This window comes from Narcine bancroftii, chromosome 7 (assembly GCF_036971445.1).
Source record: "Narcine bancroftii isolate sNarBan1 chromosome 7, sNarBan1.hap1, whole genome shotgun sequence".
NCBI classification, from domain to species: Eukaryota; Metazoa; Chordata; class Chondrichthyes; order Torpediniformes; family Narcinidae; genus Narcine; species Narcine bancroftii.
In genome coordinates, this window is record NC_091475.1 from 171739001 (window position 1) to 171762331 (window position 23331).

The 23331-nt window shown below is 40.5% G+C and overlaps 1 protein-coding gene and 1 pseudogene across 3 annotated transcripts in view; one reads left to right on the forward strand and one right to left on the reverse strand.

Moving 5' to 3' along the window:
• Positions 1–1096: 1096 nt before the first annotated feature.
• The window catches only part of LOC138739383 (radixin), a 139208-nt gene continuing 116973 nt past the window's right edge, over positions 1097–23331 (reverse strand). For all 3 annotated transcript variants that reach the window (XM_069891318.1, XM_069891317.1, XM_069891319.1), the window contains exons 11-14: positions 20741–20901; positions 17106–17198; positions 16620–16862; positions 1097–3117 (exon numbers count right to left, since the gene is read on the reverse strand). In XM_069891318.1, coding sequence (XP_069747419.1) covers positions 2953–3117; positions 16620–16862; positions 17106–17198; positions 20741–20901 — 662 coding nt within the window. In that variant the 3' untranslated portion in view covers positions 1097–2952. The remainder of the gene's footprint in view (positions 3118–16619; positions 16863–17105; positions 17199–20740; positions 20902–23331) is intronic.
• On the forward strand, positions 18307–19664 carry LOC138739384 (heterogeneous nuclear ribonucleoprotein A1 pseudogene; annotated as a pseudogene).

Here is a 23331-nt window from a genome sequence, read left to right on the forward strand (position 1 = left end):
GATCCCTTTAAGCAAATGCCTCTCTCCTAGCCCCCTCCAGTCATCCATCGACCCCAGCCCCGGCCAGTTGTCGTCCATTGCCCAGGGCCAGTACCAGACTCTTTTGTGCCCTAGGCCAGATTGAGCATGGATGGGGGAAGGGTGCTGACCAGGCTGAGCACGGTGGGGTGGGGAATGGTTTGTGCTGGCTAGGCTGAGCGCAGGGGTGCTGGCTGAGCCAAGTGGTGGTTCAACGTGTGCCATTCAGGAGGCTCTCGGCCAGGGCGTCAGTCAGGTGGAGGTCAGAGATGATGCAGTGGCCTGGGAGCCCAGCCAAAAAGGCAGCCAGTGTCAGCTGCTCGGAGCCAACAGCCAATCAGGGCAGAAAGCTGGACACGAGGGCAGAGGTGCAGGAGTAGCAGGCAGAGCCAAGTGCCGGCGACTTTCAGGCGCTCCATTAGCTCGTGGACTGACCCTCAGGCACACCCCAGCAGGGCAGTGCCATCCATGCCCCCCTCCCCATCTAACTCCTGATGCAGCAGCAGGGGTGCAATGCAGCTGAGTCTGGAGTTTATGGAGCACCGCACTGGATGCAGCAGCAGCTCAATGCAGGAGCAATGGCTATCTTCATCACCCATAATCCCCCACACAGCTGGAACTGCTCTGCCAGCACCAGAGCAGTTCCAGCTCATGGGGGAATTATGGGTAAGGAAGGCGGCCACCCACATTGAGCCAGCTACCACCTGCTTCACTCCCACCACATGCTGGGGCAAGAATGACCTTTCTACCAAAGGTAAGAGAGGGTGCCCACGGGGACAGGGAAAAATGGGGACTAGGGAGGGGTGGGGAGGGGGTCTCCCTCTGAAAACTGAGAATTTATTTTACTTATGTGTAATGTCATCTACCCAAAAAGTGGTTTTCGGAGGTTGCTGGTGTTCAGAATCCCGGATAAAGGAAATGTATAATGAGGAACTAGCAGTTTCAATTTGCCGACAACGTTTGATATCCCTCCTACATAATATGTACTATGTAGGGGTACAGAGTTAAAGTTGATGGCTTAAACCTTTCATCTCTGAAACAGCACAATTCGCAAAACAATCATAGACACGAGCAAAACCAATTTTTACAATTTTATTGTTAACCAATGAATGTTGTTCAAAATAGTTATGTTCAATTGTACAACACAGTACATGGGGCCAGGGAAAAGCATTTGTAAAGTTAATTTTAGAAGAAACAAACCCAATACATTTTATATCAGCAGGTGTACTGATAGCAATTTTAGCCTTTAAGTCAAAATACGTTGGAAATCTTTCCTTGTATGATCATAGTTGGAACCTTGTTAACAAGCTTATCACTTCATTAAACTGCAAGTGCAACTCTTTTTATCCAACAATGATACCAATGTACTGATGTGTCAATGTTAGCATGCACATTTCAAGAAAAATCCACTGGAAGCACAGTATTTCAGCTTGCTCTAACAAACCTCTTGCCCAGTATAAAAATACTAATGCTCGTGCTTTAGTGCATTTTTTCTATGCATTAAAACAGTATGTATTACACTGCAAGTAGAAAGACTTCTCAAAGCCTTTAAGCGAGTACATAACATTCATGTACATTTCTAGGAATTGCCTTCCGTCCCTCAAAAAAAAATCAACCATTACAAAAACTAGATGTTTACTCATGATGCAAATCAAAACTTTACCTGCACTTCTAGTCACAAAGAGCGCAACAGACTTACCCTTTATTTTTAGCCAACCAGGCATATTAAATGCTCATCAATGGCAATTTAAATAAACCATCATTACTATACTGAATGCAACAAGAATTTAGCTGAACCAACTACAGAGGAAGCAAAGGCAACAAATCGCAATTCCGTTTATTGCAGTAAATTTGATTATTCAGGAAATGTGGAAAATTTGAAACCAAATGTTAAAACAACATTCACTGTCTGTCCTTCTAATGTAATTTACCCATTAGCTTTTATTGTACAAGTTACCTCATCTCCTCAATGCCATTCACATAAAATGCATACACATTCAAAAACAAAAGCCTGCTAGGTACCAACACAGAATTAATGTAATACATCTGTGCCAATTTGTGTATTTTTTAATTATACATAATTACTGATTAGACCACTCAATATAGCAGGCATTGCAGTCTTTCTAAATATTTCAGTATTTTAGGATCATAGATGAAAGATGTAAGAATTAAAAAAATAGTGTATATGATTCACATATATTGAGAAGGTGTTTGACTGGCCATTCATCATTTGTATAATATTGAGGTAGTGTACTGTCCCCACCTTGGGACTGATGTTTTCATATGCTCCCCTGCCAGAAAGGCCCAACATTAAGAACTGTTCACTAATAGAGGCTGTATTAAATTCTATCTATGTAAACACAAAACTCTGCAACTGTGTTTTGGGGAATCGTTTCCCAAAAACTTGCTGTGTTTTGGGGAATAGTTTCTCGCTTGACTACCATAAGTCTTTGTGAACAGGTAGGCAAAGAAAACCATCTATGATGATAAGACATGAAACACCAACCTTACAAAGATATTCAGTTTGATACATTATTGTATTCAGATGTTACATTTTACTGAAAATTAGACCTGAATTATGCAGACTGCCATTTAAGGCAGATTTCTTAAACCTCACGTTCTATACTAAATATAACTAAGAAAAGCTACAGAGATTAAGCCAACTTCACACATGCATTTTACTGAAATTAAACATGCCTGTTCAACAAAAAGAAACAGTACTTTCTAAATAATTCCAGCTAAGAGCTGTTAAGTGTTATGCTGTAAAATGCTTAAAGGGTAGTTACCAACTGCTTTTAAAAAATTACATCCAACTCCAACAAGTCTAACAGGTACAATGCTTTGGCAAGGTGAATTATTCTTATCGTTCTAGAATGCCACTTGTTCCTCTGTCAGTAGTTCAGCTGTTTTAAAGAATATAAAGTAACTGCACTCTCACATAGCTTCAAACTCATCAATGCGCTGTTTTGTGTTGCCTTGTCGTATCTGTCGAAGGGTCTTGTATTTGTCTCGACCTGCCTTAACATTCTCAGCATGGATGACATCATTTACAGTCTTCTTAGTCTCATCACGTGCATGGGCCAATTCAGAACTTAACGCCTATTAAACAAACAAATTGGGAGTTTCATAAGAAAAACGTGTAGTAATTTTAATTAGGAAATTACATGATCAACAATTATTTTGAAGCTTCAATGTGCAGAGGAAATAGTATTCTAATTTGGATTAATTGCTAAAGGCTCATTTGTCTAGGAGTGTGCCAAATAGTTGAGTCAAAACCAATTTTAAATCTCGTTAAATAATCTACCTTCAGGAATTTCTACTTTAAAACGCTTGTGTTTTTGGAGAACTGGCATGATGACCATAGATTTCGACTCACCAAAATTGGATATTTTAACAAATTTCTACATACTAAAATGATATTTGCATGAAACTGAAAATACATGGCCATAGGGAAACAATGGGGCAGACAGCAAAATGTATTGTGCAATTCCCTTTTAAATAAAATCCACAGGGCTACCTCTTTTGTGTGAATTTATGGACAGAACAACAATTATTTGAATGTCCCTGTAAGAGTTGAAAATCCATGATTATCAGTATGGTTCAAATAAGGTTGTAAGTTTGCAATGCACTACAAATATCAAACAGTAGACATCTCCCAAGTTATTAATCACCTCATCTAAATGGCCAAGCACTCATAATTTCAAGATCCCCAAGGAAGTTCAGGAGGGTGGGCCACCACAGAACAAGTCAAAGGTTAAATATTCCAATGGGAATCATTCAGGTTCCAACTCCCTGAACCTGTATGTTAGCAAGGGTCACTTGACAAGAGGCTGATGTATAAGGGGCAGGAAGCTGGGGATAACACACAAGAGATTAATGACAGCATTTAGGATTGATACTTGCTAAGAAATGGCAATAGTTCTATGGAACTGCTAGCAATTTTCAATAAGTGCTACATTGTTCAGGATTTGCATGCATGTGAAATTCTAAACTTGATTAAGCTCCACTGGCAATTCTCTAAATGCACAGACTCTGAAAAAGGTTTGTCCACTGCTACTGAACTAATTTCACAGGACTTCTCTGGGAGTAATTGTTGAAAATAAGCTATATTAGATCTCATTGCATTCATTTGCACAGAAGGAACCTATTGAAAGGACCAAGGAAAATATTAGGCACACATTCAATTTTTGATTGAATTTGTTTTAATGCTTTTAAACAAGTGATTTTTTAAATGTTTTGTTTGATTGGGTTTTAATAGCTTGAATGCTTCTAAAATGTCATGGATATTTCCATAGTTTTAGACTTCCTTACCCTGGTGAGAGAAAAAAAAAATCTAAATACCTTGTCTATGCCTCTCTCGATTTTATGCATCTCTATAACATCCCCCAATTCAGCAACCTACACTGCAAGTCTTAGTCTCTCCACCCTCTCCTTGTAATTTAAGCCCTCAAGTCCTGATAACGTTCTCACAAATCTCTTCTACACCTTTTTCCACCTTAATGATATCCTTCCTATAGTTGGTCAACCAAAATTGCATAATGCTCCTCATCTGCAGACAACTCGTCTGCAGTTGTTAGACGAGTTCCAGCTCCTGTACTCAAATGCCCTGACCATTGAAGGCAAACATTCTAAATGTCTTTTCACTGTCCTGTCACCATCTTCAGGAATCAATAAACCTATCACTATTCTCTCAGTTCCACTACTCTCTCCAGAATCCTGAGAAGTCCTGCCCTGGTTTAATCTACCCAAGTGCAACACCTTTCACTTATCAGAATTAAATTCCATCTGCCATTCCTTGGTCCACTTTCCCCAGTTCATATACATCCTATTGTAATTGTAAACAACCTTCTTCACTGTCTGCTATATTACCAAGTTTGGTGTCATCTGCAAACTCTCTACATGAACAACCAAATCAACAGATTTCAAATAACAGTGGACTCAGCATCAATCCTTGCGGCACACCACTGATCACATGCCTGCAATTACCCATCCCTTGACTCCTTCCATCAGCTCTATTCTGTGTCTAGTGATTAGTTCACCCTGGATCCTATGTGATCTGGACTAGCCTACAATGCAGGACCTTTTCAAATTCCTTGGTAAAGTCCACATGGACAACATCTACTGCCCTGTCACCTCTTAAAAAATATATTCAATCAAATACCTAGTGCACGATTTTCGACACAAAGCCTTGCTGACTATCCCTAATCAGTCCATGCTTTTCTAAATACATGCAAATTCTGTCCAGACTCCCCCTTCAGTAACATGTTAAGCTCATTGGTCTGCAGCTCCCTGGCTTCTTTGCAACCTTTAAATTAAGGCACAACACCCCAGTCTTCCAGTGCCTCACATACATGTCTAACAATTATAAAATATCCCTGACAGAGCCTCTGCAATTTCTTCCCCAGTTTCACATAATGATCTAGGATACACTCAGTCAAGTCCCAAGGATTTGTCTACCTTAATGTATTTTAAGAACCCCAGTACCCTTTTTTCATATTGTGGGTTTGCTATAAACCTCACTGTTTAGTTGTCTGGACACCCAGCATTCACATCTTTCTCAACAGTAAATAGAGGAGAAATATTAATTTAGGAACCTGTAGCTTCATACATAGATGACCACGTTGATCCATCAGGAGGTCTATTCAATCTTGAGGTTCTTTTACTCTTTTTTTAAAACTTTATTTATAATATTTTAAAAAAGATGATGATACAATCAAAAATACAAGCCCCGTTAATACAAAAATACATTAGTAAAAATACATTAGTAAAATAGATAATCTTAAATTAGTAGATTAATAACCCACCCCAACCCCCCCCCAAAAAAATCACCATCCCTATTTCTACAAACTATTGGAGCCTTATACAAAGATTAAAATACCATAATTCAATATATGCAAATTAAAAATATTATTAAAATATCATAGTTAACATATACTAAGACCCATATATTTTAAATATGGGTCCCACATTTTAGTAAAAAATAATTATGTAATCTATGTTATTTTTTCTAGATAAATATAAGATTTCAACTCATTATGCCACCTTAAAATACTAATCTCTACATCATCTTTCCACGTTACTGCAAAACATTTCCTCGCAACACCTAAAGTTAAATTAATAAAGGCAATCTGAAATTTATCCAATTTCAAACCCCTTAAATCCATCATAAACCCTAATAAAAATAATAAAGGGTCAAATAATTGATTATACAAACATTCTAAAAATTGTCTAACTTTTAACCAAAAATTTTGCACCTTTTTGCTTAACCAAACCAAATTTAAAAAAAGTCCCTTTTTGTACTCCACACCAGAAACATAAATCTGAATCCCTAAATCCATATCTTTTCAACTTCTCCGGTGTCAAATATAACTGGTGTACAAAATTATAATTAACTAAGTTATATCTTGCATTAATCAACTTAGTTACCGTATTCTCACATATCTTTAACCAATCCTCCTCCGATATAGTAAGTTGTAAATTTTTCTCCCATTTACTTTTTATTCTAATACCAAGTTTCCTCATCTTCTCTTGCAGCAAACTATACATTTCTGATATAAATCCTTTTTTCAAAGATTCTGTGATTAATTTTTCAAATCTAGACAAATTGGGGAGTTTAATTTCTTTTCTGAAATTTTCTTTTAAAAAAACTCATATTTGATAATAAGAAAATATTGAATTCATTGAAATATGAAATGTTTCTTGTAATTGATTTAAAGAAATAAAGCCTCCTTTCTCAAAAATATCCTCTACCCTTTGAATACCTTTTGAATCCCATTCCTTTAAATAATAACTATCCAGGAGGATAGTTTTGAAAATTATTATGAGCCAGCACAATTGAAATTCATTAATGAAATGTTAGATAGGGAACAAACTCCTATATGGACTAGAGCAGAATTAAGTCAACTTTCAGAAAGCGATGCAAATTCTTTTATATATAGGAGGAGACCAAGTTTTTTGAAGTCTTATGGTGTTCCTGTACTTTGACATTTAATTGATATTTGGTATAATTGGATCTAAAAGTAAAATTACTGGTTGGACTCCTATATATATATATATATATATATATAGAAATAGGATTATACCAGTTTCTTTTACTCTTAATGTACATAGAATCTCTTGGAAATCTCATTTAGTAACCTGCCAAAGCTATTTCCAATTCCTTTTTGCCCTCTTGATTTCCTTCGAGACTCCTCTTGGATTCATTGGATCACAGCTGCCTAAACTTAACACACATCTCCATTTTCTTGACCAAAAACAATTCACCCTTCTCCCTTTCTTCCACCTCTACCTAATCTGTAGCAATCATTAACCCATAATGATACAGAAAAATATGGAAAGCTTATTAGTCAGATATTTGTTAAACTGTTAACTTGTTTAGGTTCAGCAATTGTTAAATGTGGATTTCTTTAGTCAGTTTAGTACAAAAAAAATTCGATACCTTTATAACTTTAAAAATACAAAGAAAGCAAGATATTCAGGCATCAATAAAATGAGGTGCCTAGGATCTTTAATTGCTATCTAACACTTCCATTGACAAATGTAATTTTAGTTTGATGGGGAGAAAAATATTCCATTACTTTAGTCAACCCTGATACAGTGCAAATGGAAAAGAAATAACAACTCAAGTGTGTTGCCAATGTGGTCTGTAACAGGGTTTCTTTTGCATGCAATGATAAACTTATTGACCGATAAAATGTCAACAGGCATGCAAATTCCACTTCCAGATTTCAAAATGGGATCATATGTCCTGAATGCAAATAAAAATGTACTAAAGTACTAAAAAGCAGAATTCAAAAACAGATTTTTGATACAGGCAGATGAAATGTTTTTCAATATTGTTTGCAAATGTGGTAGTAACAACACAACTGAGAAGAGGTTATTTACTACTATTATTAAGTGAGTAAGAGCTCTGTACATGGTGGCCATACCACGCCTGGACTCTGATGAACTCCACTCTGTCAATCTGGAGCTCGAGCATGTGCAGACCACTAGTATGGTGGCAGTGATCGGTCTACATCCCCTTTCTTTAGTGACCCCCAACATAACAGTTTGCAAGTTAACAACAAACACCACTGACGTGGATCAGTCCTTGTACCAGAGGTTCAGTTTACAGATGCACCTGGAGCATCTGTGGAGGTAGAGGCCTGTGATACCTCAACCAGAGAATGTGCACTTTCCGTTATCTCAGGTATGGTACTGAGGGAGTACTAGCGTTTTTAGGCTCAACTCCCATGTTCTGGTACACATTCTCGTCAGGATCGTGTTGAACCGGGACCAGCTCCCTTACAGGGTGTGTCGTCGGTTTCTCCTGTACATTTTCCCTTCCGATTGGACCAGGTATGACCTCAGCTCCTGGCAGCTTTCTTCTACTACGCCAGTCTGGTCATAGCCCTGCAGAGTTTGCATCCTGATGACTTGTCCCTCTGTCAAAGGCTCGAGCAGTTGGCTCGCCTTGTCGTAGCACTCCTTCTGCGATAGTCTTTTGCTCAACAGCTGGGCCTTCATCTCCTGTGGATTTCTCAGTTGGGGCTCCAGAAGCTTCCTTGCCACAGGTAAGGTCATGGACTACTGTCAGGGGAGGGGGGAAAGTTGCTAGCTCTGTGGTGAGCACCCCGGTGGCTACTGCTCTTAGCAACAAATATAGTGCATTGGATGTAGTTGGGGAAGATAACCTGCCAGAGGTTGCACCAAGAGAACCGGTGGTGCGGAAAGGAAGGGGAACAAGGTGGTCATTGGGGACTCCATCGTCAGAGGAACAGACAAAAGATTCTGCGAACCTGACAAGTGTTCCCGTATGGTGTGTTGCCTCCCAGGAGCCAGGGTGCGAGACGTCTCGGATAGGGTTCAGAGTATCCTGGGGGGGGAAGGTGAACGGCCAGAAGTCCTGATACATGTGGGTACAAATGACGTGGATAAGATGAAGGAGGAGATCCTGAAGAGAGACTACCGTGAGCTCGGAAGGAGGTTAAGAAGCAAGACCTCCAGGATTGTAATCTCGGGGCTGCTACCTGTGCTGAGCGTGGGTGGGGGCAAAAATAATAAAATCAGGAGGTTAAATGTGTGGCTGAAGGAATGGTGCAGAGTGCAGGGGATTCAGGTTCATTGACCATTGGGATCTCTTCTGGGGAAGACAAGACCTCTACAGGAGGGATGGTTTACACCTAAATGAAACGGGGGCCAATATACTGGCAGTTAAAAATGCTGTCGGATTTGATTTAAACTAATTTGGCAGGGGGAAGGGAACAGGACTGATAGGGAAGCAGATAGGAGAGTGAATATAGGGGTGGTTCCGTTAGACAGTGAAACAATAAGGAAAAAGGGAACTATAAGTGATAGGAGAGTAGGGACAAGTGCATCGAGAACAAAGGTGGAGGGAGAAAGGAGATATGGTATCAAGGTATTGTGTATGAATGCACGGAGTGTAAGGAATAAAATGGATGAGCTTGAGGCGCAAATGGCAATGGGAGGTTATGACATTGTCGGAGTAACGGAGTCATGGCTGCGGGAAGGGCAGGATTGGGAAATAAATGTTCCCGGGTACACATCCTATAGAAAAGACAGAAAGTTAGGAAGAGGAGGTGGGGTAGCTCTTTTGGTAAGAAATGAAATTCAGGCGTTTGAAAGGAAAGACATTGAAACAGGTGGGGTAGAGTCTGTTTAGATAGAATTAAGAAATTGCAAAGGCATGAGGACCATAATGGGGGTCATTTACAGGCCTCCGAAAAGTAGCTCAGATATTGGTAGAAGTATAAATCAGGAATTAAGAGTGGCATGTCAAAGTGGTAGCAATACGGTAGTTATGGGGGACTTCAACATGAAGGTGGACTGGGATAATCAGACGGGGGCAGGAACACAAGAGAGTGAGTTTATTGAATGTCTACGAGATACTTTCTTGGAGCAGCTAGTGGAGGAACCTACCAGGGGGAAGTCGATTCTGGACTTGGTGCTGTGCAGCGACGCAGAGTTAATAAGTGAAGTCGGAAGCATCTGTACTGCAGTTAAATAAAGGGGATTATGCAGCTATGAGGGAGGAGCTAGCCAAAATAAAATGGAAAGATACACTAGCTGGGAGGACAAATGGGGAAAAATGGCAGGTATTTTTGGACATTTTTCACAGGATTCAGGACAAATTTATTCCAAATTGGAGGAAAGGCTCTAGGAGATGCAAATGGCAGCCGTGGCTAACTAATGAAATCAAGTGCAATATCAAATCCAAAAGGAGTAAGTATAAGATGGCGAAGCGGAGTGGGAAGTTAGAGGATTGGGAAACCTTCAAAGAGCATCAGAGGGTAACTAAGAAAGTCATAAGTGAGGGGAAAATGAAGTACGAGAGGAAATTAGCAAATAATATAATGGAGGATAGCAAAAGCTTTTTTAAATATGTGAAGAGGAAGAAAGTGGTTCGGTCCAAAATTGGTCCATTAAGAATGGAAAAGGGTGGAATTATTACCTGAAACAAGGAGATGGCTGAGGAATTTAACAAATACTTTGCAACTGTCTTCACCAGGGAGGATATAGGTTATGGTCAGTTAAGGGGTAGTGGTCATGCTGTATCAAGAGATTTGGGGAACTTTCCTGGGGAAGTAGGGGATCTAATGGATATCCGGATCCAGAAGCAAGAGGTTGAGAGCAAATTGTTGGGACTGAGGGCTGATAAATCCCCAGGGCCTGATGGGCTGCATCCCAGGGTGCTTAAAGAAGTTGCTATGGAAATTGTGGAGGCACTAGTCGACATTTTCCAAAGTTCCATAGATTCGGAGGAGGTCCCTGAGGATTGGAGAGTGGCTGATGTGGTGCCGATTTTTAAGAAGGGAGGGAGGGAGAAAACGGGAAATTATAGACCGGTCAGCCTGACGTCGGTGGTGGGGAAGATATTGGAGTCTATCATAAAAGGAGTAATAGCAGAACACTTAGGCGGAAATAATAGTATAAGGGTTAGTCAGCATGGATTCCTTAAGGGTAAGTCATGCTTGACTAACCTTCTGGAATTTTTCGAGGATGTGACAAAGAGGGTGGACTTGGGAGAGCCAGAGGATGTGGTGTATTTGGATTTCCAGAAGGCCTTTGATAAGGTACCGCACGGGAGACTAGTGGGCAAGATCAAAGAGCATGGTATTGGAGGTAAGGTGCTGACATGGATAGGAAATTGGTTAAGAAATAAGAAACAAAGGGTTGGAGTAAGCGGGTCTTTTTCAGGATGGCAGGATGTGACGAGTGGAGTGCCGCAGGGATCGGTATTGGGTCCTCAGTTGTTTGTAATTTATGTAAATGATTTGGATGAGGGGATTATTAATAACATGAGCAAATTTGCAGATGACACTAAACTGGGTGGCGGTGTGGGGTGTGAGGAGGATGTCAGGAAAATGCAGAGGGACTTGGACAGGTTGGGGGAGTGGGCTGCTGAATGGAAGATGACGTTCAATGTGAGCAAATGTGAGGTTATCCATTTTGGGGGCAATAATAGGAAAGCTGAGTATTATTTAAATAGAGACAAGCTAGGGAGTGGGGAGGTGCAAATGGATCTGGGTGTACTTGTTCACCGGTCACTGAAGGCTAACATGCAGGTTCAGAAAGCTGTGAAGAAGGCAAATGACATGTTGGGTTTCATAAAGAGGGGATTGGAGTACAGGAACAGAGACGCCCTTCTGTAGTTGTACAGGGCCCTGGTGAGACCCCACCTGGAGTATTGCGTCCAGTTTTGGTCTCCAATTTTGAGGAAGGACATACTAGCTATAGAGGGTGTGCAGCGCAGATTTACAAGGTTAGTTCCAGGGATGGCGGGGTTGACATATGCTGAAAGGCTAGAAAAACTGGACTTGTATCCGATGGAGTTTAGAAAGATGAGGGGGGACATGATTGAGGTATACAAAATTATCAGGGGGATAGACAGGGTGAAGTCGGATTACTTGTTCCCAATGATGGGGGAGACGAGGACTAGAGGGCATAGTTTAAGAATACAGGGTAGGCCCTTCAGGATGGAGATGAGAAAACATTTTTTTACCCAGAGAAGTGTGAATCTGTGGAATGCTCTGCCACAGAGGGTGGTAGAGGCAGATTCGCTGATTATGTTCAAAAGAGAGTTAGATAAGACTCTAGTGGGCAAAGGAGTTCAGGGTTATGGGGATAAGGCTGGAAAGGGGTACTGATGGTAGTGATCAGCCATGATCTGTAAAATGGTGGTGCTGGCTCAACGGGCCGAAGGGCCTACTCCAGCTCCTATTGTCTATTGTCTTATCTGTCTCGACATCAGTCTCTGTGGCAGATGCTCCTCATGTTAAGCAGATTGAGGAATATGTCTGCTTTTTTTCCCTGTAGGACTTTACCATGAGCTGTTTCGCACTTCTTACAGCTCTCTCAGCCAACCCATTAGACCAGTGATTCTCAACCTTTTTTATTCCACTCAAATACTACTTTAAGTATTCTCTATGCCAGTGGTTTGAAAACCACTGTTTTAATCTTACCTAATTGACTCATTATGTGCACCATTTCATAACTCCAAAGGACAATTTTTCTCAAGCACAATATTTCAGTAACACTTGGGTCTAGAGCAGCAATTCTCAACCTTCCCACTCACATACCACCTTAAGCAATCCCTTATTAATCACAGAGCACTTATAGATAGGGAATACTTAAAGTGATACGTGAGTGGAAAGAAAAATGTTGAGAACCATTGCATTAGACTAGATATTCTGGGCTGCTGTGATGTGAGTGAAGTCCCACTTGATACCAAGTCCTTAAATTTTTGGCTCATAAAATGTCTGCCGTTATCTGATAATAGGGTGAATAGTGCTCCATACACTGAGAAGTGCCTTTTCTACTTGGTGATGACTGTTGTGGAAGTAACATCACATAAGAGGTCTATTTCATACTACCCTGAATACGAAACAACCAACACTAGCTATAACCGACATCGCCACTTGAAAATGTCAGTTGCCACAGTTGACCAAGGTAAGTCTGGAACCGGATGAAGTTGTAATGGTTCCTTCTGCTAATGTGGCTTAGTGCTATTGCACAACTAGCAAGCTTGCACCTTTTGATCAATGTTCTCGGCCATCGCAGGCCAAAAAACGATGTCCCTTGCCCTCCATTTTGTTGCCTCTGCACCAGACGTTGACATGTTGGGAATCACAGCTCTCTGGCCTTTGAATACGATCCCTTCCTCGATGAGCAGCTTGTCAAGAAATGGGGAAGTAAGGGGCGCACTCCTGGTGGCAGACTGCTCTGCTTGTTCAGCCAACTACCCTTGATGAAAATGCCAAAGGTCTTTAAAGTAGCATGCCTTGTGTCTTCTCAGCTTCTCCAGGCGAGACGAGGATATGTGAGTGACTGTCATTACGTCAAAACTGTCCTCCTCAATCTGTTGTACAGTGGAGTCTCTGGGGTTACGAGACAGTGTGCCAGTTAGGTGTATCTCTTTTCTGCATTCGTATACTAGGGTGATACTGTATTTCTGAAGCCTGAGCTTCATCCCCTGTAACCTCGCTGGTGCTGTGTGTATGGGCTTCTTCAATATTGTGACCAGGGATTGGTGATTAGTCTCTATGGTCACTGACTTACCAAAGATGTAGTTATTAAAATTGGAACAGGCAAAAACCACTGTTAACAAGTCTTTTTCAATTTGTGTGTACCTGGCCTCCGTATCTATGAGTGATCATTGGCTTTCCATCTTGTAAGCATGCCGCACTGAGCCCATGCTGTGAGGTGTCACAGGTCAGCATTACTGGCTTTCGGATATCGTAATATGACAAAACTGGTGGGCATGACGTGCTTCTTTGAAGTGTTAAAAGCATTCTGTTGCTGCTTGTGCCGTCCACTCCATGTCCTTATGCGCAAGCTGTTTCAATAGAGCTGCGAGCTCACGAGATTTTAAAAAATATATTTTTATTTATCAGAAAACAAAGTTATAACCACAATTACAAAACTGAAATATTAACAAGTTGTCAAAATCAATTGTGGTTACGGAAAAATAAACAAAAAAGAACTACAGAAAATCCTAAAAGAAACCCCCAAATCTCCCTTCCCCACCAAACATTACCCCTCCCTCTATCCTAACTAACCCCCCTAGTAAAAAATAGCTAAAGAAAAGTAGATAAGGAGAATATCTTACATCATTCATTTACTGATAAGGAGATCCAGCAGCACTCAAGACCAGCCTTAAATTTTCAAATTAAAATGTTCCAAATAAGGACTCCAAATCTTTTTACATACATAATATTTATCCATTAGATTATGTTTTCTTCTACATTGTTATACATGACCTCATTTCTGAATGCCATCTTTGTAAATTAAGCTCAATTTGATCTTTCCACGAAATAGCTATACATTTCCTTGCTACTGCTAGAACTAATCGCAAAAACACCATCTGAAATTTATCCAGTTTATATACCAAAGCCATTTCACTAACTTAGTTCACTTGTGATTCGGATGAACTTGCTCAGGTAGTTAACCACACTGAGAAACCTCTGTAGGGCTGCAACATCCCCTGATACAGGCATCTTGGTGATAGTCTTCGTTTTCAAGGGGTCTACTTTCAGGCCTTCGCTGGTAAAAACGTGTTCAAAGTAGTTAACCTGGTTCAGCTGGAACCTGCACTTGAGGGGATTGAGCCACAGGTTCACCTTTCTGGCACGGTCGAGCACTTTCTTTAAATTAGCATTGTGCTACTCTATGTTCTTGCTGCCCAGGAGTATGTCATCGACTATGATGGCACAGGGGTAGCTGGCAAAAATCTGTTCCATGGATCTCTGGAACACTTCACTGGCCGAATTAATTCCAAATAGCATCTGCAGAAATCAATACCGACCAATACAAGGGCTGAATGTGGAGTAATGATTATTTGTCTTTGAGCGTGATTGACCAAAAGAAGTTCTTGGCATCTAGGACTGAGAATACGGTTGCACCAGCCATTTGTGGAGCAACCTCTTCCACGTTGCGCATAAGATGGAGTAGTCTCTTCAGAGCTGTGGTGAGGTCCCGCAGGCTAATGCATATCTGGATTTCTTGGCTCTGAAACCGGAGTAATTACACCCAACTGCATTCTGTCCAGCTCAGCCTTGACTTTGTCCTTCATAGCCACAGGTATGCGATGAGCTGGACAAACCACAGGTCTTACTTCTGGGTCGAGCCTCAAAGAATATGTTACTGGCAGCCTCCCAAGCTCGGCTGAGAAGAGATCACTGTATTCCAAGAAACTTTTCTGCAACAAATAGCCTTCGGAGGGGTATACTGGTGAACATCTCGACTAAACAATAGGCCAAGCAGAGGCAGAACATTTCATGGACAACGAAGAATATCTGTAAATGTAACTGTCCTTAAAGGTAGCACCGCAGCTTCACAATGCCAATTATTTTGATCTTACTCCCCCTGTATGCCACTAGACTTCTTTACTTGATGCATGGCTTGATCTGATCCCTTTTTGTTTTATTCGACTAAATGTCTTCTCCAACATGACATTTGCACTTGGCTCCTGTGTCAACCTTCATTTCTGCTGCCTTGCCATTGACCTTTATGGTTACGAAAGCTTCACTGATTCCCTAATCTGTGTCTTTGTTGAGTTTATTGCTATCTGCAATGTAAGCCCATCGACAAAAGATATTTCTTCTGTGTTGCTTTCATCCTGTTCGGGTTCTAGTTGGTCAATCGTCCTTCTAGGTCTGAGTCTAATATTGATCTGCTGTCTGGATCGGCAGCATCTTTTGAAATGGTTTCACTTTCTGCAGACTCGATGCTGCTAGTCAAAAGCTAGGCACATTTCTTTTCTCGCCTCATGGTCACCTCCACAGTTGTTGCACTTTGTAATGGATGATGCTGGTTTGTTCTGGCTGGCTTTTCCTCCTGGTTTCCAGCCATTGTTACTTTGCAGATCCTGCATGGACTGCATCAATGTTCGTGATTCTGCTGGACTGAGAATCAGCTCCCCTTCACACATTTCACTTGCATACACAAATGATCTCTCCTTCCCTATGGCTTCTGGACCCACCAAATTTAATAAAATGTACGGTCTGGTGCAGAAGGCTTGTCACTATGCATCGGCACAATAACTATATCATACTCTTGTTCAAAAATGCACCAGTTCTCAGCAGCGTTACCCTCAAAGATGAGTGGGTCGGGTCATCTGAATCCATCCACCATGGCGACTGCTGCAACATGGTACTGGTTCCTCACTTGTAAGTTGACCAGGAAGCTTCAAGCTCAGAACGCTCACCATCCCACTTCTGACACCATGTTTATCAATGTGGTAATAACAACACAACTTGAGAGGAGAGGCTATAATAATAACTATTTACTACTAATTAAAAGTGAGAGGTCTGTACATGGTGGCCATACTATGCCCGGACTCTACTGAACTCCAGCCCGCCAATCCAGACCTCACGCAGGCATAGACCGCTACTCCGAGTACGATGGCTGCAATATGATTGCAGAGGGCACTGAGTGACTGGACTACAAATATTAAAAGGTATTAAACAAATTATAAAACAAGCTTAACTTTAAAAATTATTTAATATTAATTTTACACTTGGTGTAGAAATATTAGGATTTAAAGTCATGGTAAGAGTATCTACTAAGGATTTCATATTCATTTTATATCCTGCGTAGCTCACCTGCAGTTGTTTCTTTACACGCTCATTCTTCTGTGTTTCAGTAATACGCTCCTCCTCACTGCGGTGGTTTGCTATTCCTTCTGATAAGAGTTCAGCGCTGGCTTCAGCATTGTTCTCATCCTGCTCGTCAGCGTGGTCATTCTCAGCTTGTGGGATAACAAGTGGAGGAGGTAGAGGAGGAGCAGTCATCACAATCTTCAACTCCTCCTTGGTTTTTTCCAAATCTTCCTGAGCTGTGACGGCCTAAAATTAGGAAAAAACAGAACCATTTCCTCCAGAAATTCTTCACTCACTTCCCAAACCAAGATCCATCTACTAAATGTCTAAGATTTCCCATTACTTTTTGGTACAGTGTAAAAGAAAAAAATCACTGAGGCCATTTAATTCTGTAGAAAGCTGCACTACTTAAATAAAATAGCATCTATCCCTATGAAAAATCCATCTCAGTACACTTGAGATTAAAGCATTAGGAGACAAATTAGTTACTTTCTGCTGCCATTCAGTTGCTTCTGCTTCCTTCTTCTTCTTGGCATCCTCCAGTAGTGCAATTTTGGCAGTAAATTCAGCAAGTTCAGCTGCCTAAGAAAGAAAATATGATTACAGTTGCTCAAATTCTATACCATCACAAAATATGCATTTCCTTTTCCGCTCAAAACTAGCCACTCAGCATGTAGAAATGAAGAAAATGAACATGAAGTAGCATTAATAAGTTAACCAACCCACCCCTCTCTAAAAGTTAAGAGAAGGTCACAAGGGTGTCAACTTGCTTGAAGATAAAAAAGAGAATTACTGTGGCAATTAGAATCTGATGAAATTCTTATCAAATTGAAATTAATAAGAGAATTATAGCCACAACAACATTACTTCAAAACTAGATTGCAGTTAAGGTTATTCAGTTGACCTAAACAGGGGTTGCAGAAAACTTTATAAAAGCTGTCTAATCTACAGTGCAGAAAATTAATCTGAGCTGGACAGCTATTGGATTAAGGAAGAGCTGGACAAAATTTTTTGGAGCTAACACCACTTCCTACAAATGCTTGGGAAAAGTTGAAATATGCCTCATGGTTGCAGTGCCCACATTTAAATGTTTGTACAACTAATGAACCAATACCTGTTTGGCTGATTTATGGTTGTGAAGTAATCTGGCATGTTTTATGAAAACTTCATTTTCCAACTCAAGCAACATCGTTCCTCCTGCATAAAGATATTTTCAACTTTATGAAGATAGTCTTCTTCTCATTGAAGCCATATAATGTTCCATTACAGGGATTACAATGTTTAGAATTCCTTCCACACTTACAACCTTGCTCTGCCATAATTTTGCATCAAAAGTTCAAGCAAGTCTAGGTTTTTAGTATAAATGACTGATGCAATTTAAACCAAATTATTTTACAACACAAGCTTGTTGCAGGATTATGAAATAGGAAAGAAAATTAGGGCAGGGTCGGAAGCAATGTTGTGGTTGAGTGGCCACAATTCCTTAATTATAATTTGGTAAGAACTTCATCAGATTCTAACTACCATAGTAATTTATTTGGTTTAATTGCAGAGATCTTCTTTTCTTTATTCTACCCTCCCCCACCTTCTCTGCTTCTGAAAACAGCATGCTTTCTGTCTTTCCCTAAACAGTCTTGGGAGTCTCTTGCCTTTTGTCGGTTACCAGCAGCTTGTGACCAACTTTCTTTTTCCCAAGCAATTTGTAAACCTTATTTTTCTTCAACAACGGCTGCTCGTAGATCAGGCAAGATGGCGCCCTCGTACAAACGCGATATGGAGGACTCGCAGGAGCCGGAACAGCTGCGGAAGCTGTTCATAGGCGGGCTGAGTTTCGAGACTACGGATGACAGCCTGCGGAACCACTTTGAGCAATGGGGTCGGCTGACAACACCAAACGCTCGAGGGGGTTTGGGTTTGTTACCTACTCTTGTGTCTCAGAGGTGGATGGGCAATGGCTGCCAGGCCGCATAAAGTTGACCGTCGTGTGGTGGAGAAAAAGCGTGCAGTGTCCAGGGAGGACTCCACCCGGCCTGGAGCACACTTGACAGTGAAGAAGATTTTTGTTTGGGGTATCAAAGAAGACACAGAGGAGCACCATCTCAGAGACTACTTTGAGAAGTTCGGCAAGATTGAGGTCACAGAGGTGATGACAAATCGTCAGAGTGGGAAGAAGAGGGGTTTTGCGTTCATTACGTTTGATGATCATGATTGCTGTGGACAAGATAGTTGTTCAAAAGTACCACACAATCAATGGGCACAACTGCAAAGTAAGGAAGGCACTGTCACGAGAGGAGATGCAAAATTCGGGGATGAACCAGAGAGGTCGCGGGAATTCTGACAACTTCAACAGAGGCAGCTTTGGTAATTCTGGGAGCAACTTCAGTAGCCGTGGTGGAGGAGGAAACTTCAACAGCTGAGGTGGATTTGGTGGTGGCTCCAGAGGAGGCGGTGGATACAGAGGTTGTGGCGATGGATACAATGGATTTGGTGATGGTGGTGGCAATGGAGGCGGTAGCAGAGGTGGTGGCTATGGGGGAAGCCCATCCTATAGCAACCAGGGTGGTGGTGGCAGCAGTGGCAGAGGATATGGCAGTGGAGGTGGTTACGATGGCTACCACGGCAGCTTTGGTGAAGGAAACTTTGGCGGCGGTGGTGGAGGCAACTACAATGACTTTGGCAACTACCCAACCAGTCCTCAAATTATGGCCCCATGAAGGGAGGTGGAGGTGGTTACGGAGGCAGGAGCTCAGGCACTCCCTCTGGAGGTAACTACGGTGGCTCCTTTCCACGGAGATTCTAGACAAAAAAGGAATACAGTACTTAGCAGGAGAGGATGGGCCAGCAGATTGACAGGGAGGTAGCCAGCAGGTTACTGCATTACAGATCTCAGCCAAGCACAGGGCACAACTGCTACCGGAAGAAAATGTCTTTTTTTAGTCAGAAAAGTCAGTGTTTGAACTTGAGAACTTTTTTAAAAAAAAAAGAAACTTTAATCCCATGTGCATGGATATCTGCTAAAGGACTGTGACAGTTTGATAAACTGTTAAACAGGTTAACAGCAGCCGCTGCAACTGTGTCTGCCTGTCCCGCATCGAACTTGTCAGCCACAAACGAGCCTGCAGCTGACGTGGACTTTTTTACCCCCTCCATAAATCTTCGTCCGCGAAGCCAAGCCAAAGAAAGAAACAGGTTATTTTATACTTGGTGACTTTTCCTTTCCCTGCTCTGGAAGTGTAAAATGAACATTCCAGTGAGTCTTTATTGGACCTTTTTTTGATTTTATTGCTCCAGTCGTCAAGTGATATATTAAATGTATTAGCTGTGATCATGACCTTTCCATTTAAAAAAAGTCTTGGCCACAAAAAATTAACTCAGAGTCTTCATGACTAGAGCATTTTGTTAATATTTTGAATCTCCAGAATTTTTGTTTGCTTTACAGAATCTAATCTGCTTCATTTTACTTTACAATAGCAACAATAAACTAATTGATACAAACTATTAGAACATTGCGCACAAGAAGCTACAAGAGCCATTCAGCAGGTTGAACTACTTGACCTGCTGATTTTCTGTTGCAGATTACATTTTGTTCCAGATTCCAGCATCTGAAATCTTCATGTGTCCCTGGAACACTGATCATGTTTGAATATTCATTTAGAGGATTCTGCTTTAAATCTAATCCATTCCAACAAACTGTTGAAAACAACTTGTGTAATCATTTTCTTGGAATAAATACACAAACCACAGTAGTTATGAATATTACAAAATATAGAGAGAAGGGAAAGAGTTAGAGGAAAGGGAGAAACATCACATCTTCAATATAGAATCATAAAAACAAATGGCAGAAACAGGCTATTTTGCTGACCTTACCTATACCTACTGTCAAATTCCATCTATACTAATCCTATCTACCAGCACTTGGTTCGTAGCCTATTATGCTTTTGCAATGGAAGTGCTATTTTCTAAAAAGACGCTGATGCAATGCAATACAAATTCAGTTCTCCCTCTCCTATACACGCATGCTTCTTCAAATGTTGAACCTGCAAACTATTCTCAAGTACCTTCCCAGTTACGGTAAATGATTTATAATTGTTTTGGAAGGGGGGGGAGGGGAAGAAGATTCATACTAATTGTTCTTGATTCTTCATCTGATCTTCAGCCTGTTTGGCCAAGGCAGCTTTTCCTTCTTCTGCATTCCGACGCTCTTTTTCTAGTCTCTCAGCCTCCTCCTTAGCTCTTTTCCTTTCCTGCTCAAGTTCTAAAGCTCGCCGGGTTTGATCTTCTAGTTCTGTGGAAGAAATTAAAGTAATTTTGGTGCCCTTCTTGAAAAGTACAAGATATTTCAATGTATTGTTATGTCACAGTCCAGCAGCAATATAAAATCACAAAGACAGTGTTATTTTAAAACAATATATTTATTAATAAATATCAATAATATAACTTCACTAAATTTAACCCAACTCTCTGTGTCGAGCGAGCGAGTGAGAGCGAGCCCCCAAACCATTACAGCTTAGGCACAATTCTGTAAAGTCAATTCAAATTTCAGTCTTAGAGATCCAGTGTTGAAACCCAGACTGATGTCCGTAATTACAAAGGAGGTGAGAGAGAAAACTCAAGAATCCTGGAGTTGCTTTGAGAAATGTCTTTTCAGATGAATGATTGTCACACTTCCCTCTTCCTTGCGTTGGGGAAATGAAATGTGCGACTTCCACGATGCTTCTAAAACCCAGGCACAAGTCAAATGAAATGACCATCAGAATGATCACAATCCCAATGCAGGAATCCTCTTGCTTCCTTTACCCATATATGGGTTAATCAAAATGACCATTACAATAGTCATGGGGATCAATACTTCTGACAAAGAAAACCAGCAAAATTGTCCATTTCACACAAAGTCACCCCACCCCGCCTTTGTGCCTTGCAGCTATCTGGTTGCTTATTCATCAATACTGCTTCTTCAAATGTCCCAATTACATGACTTTCAAACTCGTGTCTCACTTTCCATCTCTTTCTCCTAAATAAATACCATTATTCTTTTGTCTTCTTCCAGACCATTAGTCAATATTTAATGGTGCCTTTCTGTCTGTGAGTTGTGAAGTTTTGCTGTGAAAGGTTTGCAGCCTGTGTTAACCCTTAAAGTGACACTCACTGGAGCTTGTAATAGTATAAATAAATTTTAAAGAGAAAGTGGATTACTTCCGGCAACTCATTGTGGAAATGAATTATACAGTCCACATACTACAAGGCAGCTGCCAACAGCATTAAAAAAACTCTCATCACCTAGCCATTTTCAGTCAGAAGATACAGCAGCCTGAAAAACAGAACCTCTAAGTTCAAGGGTCCCCCACCAGCATTGCCCCCCCCCCCCCTCAACAGCTATTAGGCTCAACTGAATAGTTTCCCTCTTTTGTTTTAAATCTTGTTTTCTTCTTCTTGTGTTTTATGTTCCAAGGAAGCTGCAGCAAGTGAGACTTTCATTGAATCTGCAAATGGTGTACATTATGTATAAACTTAATTTATAAATAGCTGGCTGCCAGTTTCTCCAGCGAATTACAAGATGTCAACATGGAATTTACAGAATTGAACTATTGTTAATACTGACCTAAACAAATTAATTATACAAGTGAGTTATATTTTAAAAAAAACCTCTTCACAATGTTAATGACTCATCAACAAATTTGAACTCCTTAGATGGTAATGCCATGAATATTTGTATTCTATACCTTTGAGTCCAATGTCTTTTTCCATGAAAGTCTCGTTGATGGGAAAGCATTGTTCAAACAACATGTTAAACCTATTGCTCAAGTTTTACTATTGCATGATGGTTTTAAACAAAGTTTTATTGTTTTCTGTATATCATTTAAATTACAATTCAATTTATGGGAATTCTTGGATACAAGATAAATACAGTTAATAAAATAGACCAAGTAAAAAGCATAAAGCTGGAAGCAAAGTACGAACAAACTACTCCATTAATACCTCCAACTTACTGTTACGCTTTAACAAAGTATGAACAAATTAAAAGAACCCACCCACATTAATACCTCCAACTTACTGTTACAGTTTTAACAAACATATAAACAAATTAAAAGAACCCACCCATTCTGCCTCTAGACCTCGCTCTGCTATTCTAAAAGATCACAGCTAATCTCACAATTACCTTGAACTTTTTGGACACTCGTTACAGTGTCTGTGGTTAATGGACTTATCTTTTCTCCTATGATAGATGTTACCATAACTGACCTGCAGTTTCTTTAATCTGCGTCCTTTCTTTGAAATAGAAGAGCTACATTTGCTATGTCCAATCTAATGAATCGAGGGAATTTTGAAAATTTTCTTCATGTACCATACCTTCTTTCATACATTTTCCAGATAGTTCATTTAAAATCCTGTCCATTTCCTTAGTTACAAGGGAGGGGTCTTACATGGCTATGTGTTGACCATCCTAACAATATAGCTTCCATTTTTCCTAGACATGCTGTATGTAAAAAATCTTGAGATCAATAGGTTTTTTGAAGTTCTACTCAAATTGGTGCTTAGATTGCACACCAACTATGCAAAACTCAGGGTTTGGCCTGCCTGCATCATTGGTTCCCATGTATAACAACTGGACTCTATTTCTCACAGTGTTTCTCTTTGGCTCAATTCAGATATCCTGAATCCTGACACCATGCAGGAAACTTGTCCTTCACTGCAGAAACCAGTGTTAATTTTCTCC